This window comes from Diaphorina citri, unplaced genomic scaffold (assembly GCF_000475195.1).
Source record: "Diaphorina citri unplaced genomic scaffold, Diaci psyllid genome assembly version 1.1 scaffold356, whole genome shotgun sequence".
Taxonomy (NCBI): Eukaryota; Metazoa; Arthropoda; class Insecta; order Hemiptera; family Psyllidae; genus Diaphorina; species Diaphorina citri.
The window spans coordinates 6485-12705 of NW_007377791.1; the positions used below are offsets into that span (position 1 = coordinate 6485).

Genomic DNA, 6221 nt, shown 5'->3' on the forward strand with positions numbered 1-6221 from the left:
GTTTATCCTGCTCGAATGAGACTAAAAAGTCCCTTTACCCCAGCAGTCTAAACAAGGTCTCGTGTATTTTATGGGTTTAACATTGGCTCCTAAGGAGCCTAAGGCTCAGAGTGGGTTATTTGTGTACGAATGCGAATGCCTAGGTTTCTATTTTCTCCGCTTCACTAAATTATGTTTAAGAGTACACAGTAAAATATTATTTCATTCAACTATTTAGCATTCTAATTCCGACTTACAATCATCTTATAAACGTTGGACATCTATCCGGCTTACACATCCTGGTATACATTGTTTTATATCTGGCTTACAAACATTGATCTTGTCTATCCGGCTTACACATCCTGCTATACATTGTTTTATATCCGGCTTACAAACATTGATCTTGTCTATCCAGCTTACACATCCTGATATACATTGTTTTATATCCGGCTTACAAACATTGATCTTGTCTATCCGGCTTACACATCCTGGTATACATTGTTTTATATCCGGCTTACAAACATTGATCTTGTCTATCCGGCTTACACATCCTGCTATACATTGTTTTATATCCGGCTTACAAACATTGATCTTGTCTATCCGGCTTACACATCCTGCTATACATTGTTTTATATCAGGCTTACAAACATTGATCTTATCTATCCGGCTTACACATCCTGGTATACATTGTTTTATATCCGGCTTACAAACATTGATCTTGTCTATCCGACTTACACATCCTGGTATACATTGTTTTATATCCGGCTTACAAACATTGATCTTGTCTATCCGGCTTACACATCCTGCTATACATTGTTTTATATCCAGCTTACAAACATTGATCTTGTCTATCCGGCTTACACATCCTGCTATACATTGTTTTATATCCAGCTTACAAACATTGATCTTGTCTATCCGGCTTACACATCCTGCTATACATTGTTTTATATCCGGCTTACAAACATTGATCTTGTCTATCCGGCTTACACATCCTGCTATACATTGTTTTATATCCGGCTTACAAACATTGATCTTGTCTATCCGGCAGTCCGGCTTACACATCCTGCTATACATTGTTTTATATCCGGCTTACAAACATTGATCTTGTCTATCCGGCTTACACATCGCTTATATCCATATCCTGCTATACATTCTGGTCCAGAAAATAAGGTGTGGGGGGATTGCGTGCGGTGAGAATTTCGCATCCGGTGTCCGTCACAAGGAGTGTATGTTCGAACTGAGCGGATAGGAGTCCGTCAATAGTGACCGCGGTCCATTTGTCCGGCCACAGCTCATCACGCCAGCTCCCTGGGGAGAGAAACACCGGGAACAGATAGTTTAGATTTAGAAGACCAGGAAGAACTTTAGAAGACTTTTTTTTTTAATATACAAAAAAGGTTTGATACTCGTAGGTAGAAGGAATTGTAACAACGGAGGTTTCATTCCCAAAAAAGAAGGGATAAGAAGGAGAGGATTGGACAAAGCCAGCAGTTCCGAGAACGAACCTTATCTGTTTAGGAAAGGATAAGACCTGGAAGAACTTTAGAAGACTTTTTTTAATATACAAAAAAGGTTTGATACTCGTAGGTAGAAGGAATTGTAACAACGGAGATTTCATCATTCCCAAAAAAGAAGGGATAAGAAGGAGAGGATTGGACAAAGCCAGCAGTTCCGAGAACGAACCTTATCTGTTTAGGAAAGGATAAAGTTCGCCCCCTGCGGGAATCAAATTGGCGACATAGCGCTTACAAGGTAGACGCCTTACCATTCAACCTGGCTAGGCTGGCAAAGTTCATTTTTAAATTCGACGATGTCTACTGAACGCCACTGGTGTGAAGCCAGTAGCTGGATTGTCTGCAGGCCTCGTGGAATTCAACCATAAAGGTAGAAAAACAATACAATGACGTCATGTGAGCTCAAGTGAAGTGATAGTAGTGTGGCTCTCCTGAACGAAATTACCCAAGAAAACTTTGAACTACATCTTTCTAACTCTCCATGAGCTCACGTGAAGTGACGTGACGTGATGGTAGTGTGTTTCTGACGGATTGGTCATAAAAAGTGGCTTACCTTGTGATATCATGGGTTCAATAGTAAACGAGTGTCCTGGCTTCATAACCCCGAACAATACAATGACGTCATGTGAGCTCAAGTGAAGTGATAGTAGTGTGGCTCTCCTGAACGAAATTACCTAAGAAAACTTTGAACTACATCTTTCTAACTCTCCATGAGCTCACGTGAAGTGACGTGATGTGATGGTAGTGCGTTTCTGACGGATTGGTCATAAAAAGTGGCTTACCTTGTGATATCATGGGTTCAATAGTAAACGAGTGTCCTGGCTTCATAACCCCGACTGCCTTGTTTTTAGCATAGTGAGGTATGCTAGGAGCTGTGTGGAACAGTCTATGAATACCGTGCCCGCAATAACTCCGAACCTGAAATAAACATAAAGAGGAAGAAAATTAACTTTCTGACCTGCAAGCATATTTAGCCAGCCTAGTTAGCTTGGTTCCTAGGTTGTTAGCGCGTCTGCCTTGTATGCGCTAGGCTTGACTTTACCTACATGATATTCTACCACAAATTCCCTTGGTATGCAGGTAGGTATCAGATTTCGTTGATGGGAGAGTCGGAAACAAAAAATATTCTAAAAATAAACCTTACTTGTGAGCAGAAGTATGATCCTTGTATACTCAGCTTCACACAGGTAGGACATTGCAATTTCGCTACTTGATTGCACCCTGGGGTCTCACAAACTCGACTTGAAAATTCCATTGAAATGAGCTTTGGACATCAACGGGGAAATCTTCGCAGGAAAGATTTATTTTTTGGTCAATTTAGTGGAAAAAAGGAAAATACCTTCCTCCAAAAAGTCCAAAAACCAAAATCAGCAAAATCTCGAATCCTATTTGAAATTTTTAAAAAATCGTAGGTTATCTAATGCAATGTTGTCAAGTCGGGCAAAGCACTTCACGTCTATGCTCTCATAAAAAGTTAATTTATGCTTCAAACTTTTCTAGGCTTTTTAAAATAATTTTCGTTAGCCCAAAAACCTTTTTTTCGCAAGCTATCTGAAAGTAATAAAATGATTTCATGGGTAAATCATTATCATTATAATTAAAATCTAGAGACAGCTTTAAATTTGGTAAGACCTTATTTCGTGCACATACCTCAGCAGGTGGAGGTTCAACCTGCTTTTCTTCAGAACGTGACTTCACGTGCCTTGGCAACACTGCAATCGTAGCGCCAAAATTTCAAATTTTAAGTCAGTCGTGATTTGACAAGTTTCGGAGAATTGGAGAAAAAAATCAAAAAAAAAATTCACAAGTCAAGTTCACAACTTCACAAGAGTCAAGATCACAAGTCACAGCCACAACTTTTCATTTTATTTCCAAGTGTTAAATCGTCTAAAAATGGCTTTATTGGAAATGTGTGGCATTCAAGATGTTCTCAAGAACAAGACCGAAGACAACTTTCTGTCAGATATGAAATACTTGACAGCCAACTTCGATAACCAAATGCACCTCTCACTACCTCCATTTGCAAACGTAAGTGCTTGTTTTCTTCAAAAGTTGTGGCATGTACGCATGTAGGGTCAGTTGACCGGTTCACACAGAGGGTTATTAAGTCAGGCTTATAAGAAAGTATTAAGCTATTATCCTCTTTGCACCGGAATGTCCTCCTGTGAGGACATTGGCTTGGATATACCTTGCACTGAAGCAGAATTGAGGCAACCGCTGGAAAAAGGGCCTTAAGTTATTAAAGTTGAATAACTTTTTATTATTAATATGCAGGAAATTTTAGATATGATTTTTAGGTAGGCTATACAGTTTTCTCTTAAAAAAAAAATCCAAAGGCTCTATGATAAATATAGCCAAAAAAAAAAAAAAAAAAAAAGGTTTTATGGCCCCTTTTCCCCCCCTCAAAATTTTTCAAAAAAAAAAGCTTCTAATAGACCCGGGTTCGATTCCCGGCGGGGTCAAGAAATTTGTATCATGCAAATGATTGATTCCGTGACTGGCTGTTGCGGGGCCCACTCAGCCTCGTGAGGAAAATGAGTAGCTATGACATATAAATGCGCATAGCGACCGGTGCCAGCATGGTAGGTAAACATTGGATTTTAGGATTATTGAGATAGTGGGAAAATCCTACAATGCTGCAGTGAGCACCAAAGTTGTGACATAATAACACAAAGAAACTGCATTTACATTTACACAAAGGCCTTTTTTTGGATCCCAATAGATTTTGGACTTGATAGGGCCTTTAGGGGGTGACTTAGGACCCCCTATCCGAGCGAATATTTCTACAGTTCACTGAAACACTGGTGCTTACCATTACAAATGTCTCCGTTGGCCAAAGGTCTCAGATCGGGAATACCATGACAGATAACCTCATTGACTGAAGTACAGCAGGACCGAGGGAACTCGTAGTAGTTCAGAGGAGAAGGATAACACTCCCTCTCTACACATGCCTGGGGGGAGAAAGGGATCAAACAATTATTATTGTTGTTACATAGAGGTTTGATAGAGGGAACTGTTAACAATGGAGATTTTACTGTCTCAAAATCAAAGGGAGAATGAGGACAGTAGGATAAAGCCAGCCATTCCAAGAACAAACCTTAGAAATGTGATGGGGATTTTTAGATTTTAGTTGGCTGATTTAAAACAGTCAGTTCTCAAGTTAGATGGTTACCTCGTGAACAATCCGATCTATCTCATCTGTGGACAGGACGAACATTATCCCATCAGGATAAAATCCGCCCCTGGCGGGAATCGAACCCGCGGCCTTGCGCTTACAAGGCAGACGCACTACCAACTAAGCTAACTAGGCTGGCAATATCCTATCATTCTTCTTTTCGATTTCGGGACGATAAGACCTCCATTGTTACAGTACCCTTTATCAAACACCCTGTATTTTCCAGCGTCCTAGGTAGGTATGCTAGGTACCTACATGATTTATTTCTCTCTCATTTCAGTCTCTTGAGACGAAACAATTTTCCCAACTAACCGTCTACATAATACCTTTTACTTGGGTATGTGTACGTTGCGTCGGCATTTGGGAAACGATAGCACCCAACGACTTTTTTACCCTCAAAAATGAGGTTCTTACATTTTTCGGAACGGGGTTTTTTTTCCTAAAAAGAAGATGTTTGATAGAGGGAACTGTAACTGCTTAGGTTTTATCGTCCCTAAAGCGAAGAGAGAAGGAAGACAGGATAGGAGAAAGCCAGCCGAGAACGAACATTATCCGTTCAGGATAAAATCCGCCCCTGGCGGGAATCGAACCCGCGACCTAGCCCTTACAAGACAGACGCGCTACCCTCCAAGCTAACTAGGCTGGCAAGGATTCTCTTGTGTTATTGTTCCATAACCGCCGATATTCTAAATTTAAACGCAAATAGCATTATAAAAGGGTCGCATGGTCAGGGAGGGATTTCCCTCTACATACTTCCCACACGGAAACTGCCTTATTGTCCCTTTCCGTTTTTTATCCCTTATTTATCCCTTAAGAGGTTTAATTTTTCAAAAGGTTCCCTCTCTAGAAGCAGGGTTATGGGGAAATACTTGTGTCCCATACTCTCATTCCTTACTTATCTCCCGGTTATGGGGAATAACATGTGTCCCTTCCCTAACTTCTATCCCTGTCTCCCTGTCAGTATAAAGTTGAACATGAGTGGAATTTCATTATTTCAGTCTGGGTTAAGTGGAAAAGGACGTCTAGGAGTCTAGGACACTAACTTCAAATTGGTTTACCTACTTTCGGTGACAAGAAGTTTTTTTTATGTAGCAACCGTCAATTCCTATTCCTAATTTGATGGATTGAAGAATCTGGATTCTTTGGATTCCCTCTCAATAAATGGATGGGTGACTTAAACATTATATTGGTAGTTACATATTAGGAAACATTAAAAGGAAGAACGGGCTCTAGTCTTGATTTTGAGGTTACATGATAGTAGGATTTCAATATGAAAGATATGCCGTCGATATTGATCGACAGTGTGCATTGCACACTGGTGAAACGTGTTTCATGAAACCCGTACATAAGGTTAACACAGAGCAGTGCTCACTGGAGAAAATGAGTTTCATGAAACTCACTGTGTATTGACATAGGAAAAGGTGCAATAGTCCTACATATTGGACTCCGCACACGGGAATTTCGTCAGAAAAGACCCCCATTTCAATCTAATGTAATGATATAGGAAACACGTTTCACGAAACGCATTTCACTAGAATGCATAGCGCCTAAGG

The 6221-nt window shown here is 40.2% G+C and overlaps 2 protein-coding genes across 2 annotated transcripts; both read right to left on the bottom strand.

Annotated features, from left to right (window-relative positions):
• Positions 1 to 243: 243 nt before the first annotated feature.
• LOC103507975 (extracellular matrix protein A-like) lies at positions 244 to 1041 on the bottom strand. Its single transcript, XM_008472495.1, has one exon. It carries the CDS (start codon positions 1039 to 1041, stop codon positions 244 to 246), a length of 798 nt encoding a protein of 265 aa, XP_008470717.1.
• An 80-nt stretch (positions 1042 to 1121) lies between these two features.
• On the bottom strand, positions 1122 to 4710 carry LOC103507972 (methionine aminopeptidase 1-like). The gene is made up of 5 exons (XM_026822698.1): positions 4666 to 4710; positions 4281 to 4444; positions 3644 to 3710; positions 2276 to 2411; positions 1122 to 1287 (listed from the first exon to the last, which is right to left on the bottom strand). The coding sequence occupies exons 1-5, from the start codon at positions 4708 to 4710 to the stop codon at positions 1124 to 1126; spliced, it is 576 nt and encodes a 191-aa protein (XP_026678499.1). The 3' UTR covers positions 1122 to 1123.
• Between the last annotated feature and the right edge of the window lie 1511 nt (positions 4711 to 6221).

Bases quoted from the DNA above. Each gene is read 5' to 3' on its own strand.
- LOC103507975 (XM_008472495.1), bottom strand. From the start codon at position 1,041: ATGTGTAAGCCGGACTGCCGGATAGACAAGATCAATGTTTGTAAGCCG.
- LOC103507972 (XM_026822698.1), bottom strand. From the start codon at position 4,710: ATGTTCGTCCTGTCCACAGATGAGATAGATCGGATTGTTCACGAG. The intron at 4,445-4,665 runs GTAACCATCTAA...TTCTCCCCCCAG, and splicing joins TAGATCGGATTGTTCACGAG to GCATGTGTAGAGAGGGAGTG. The intron at 1,288-2,275 runs GTAAGCCACTTT...TTCTCTCCCCAG, and splicing joins TGAACCCATGATATCACAAG to GGAGCTGGCGTGATGAGCTG.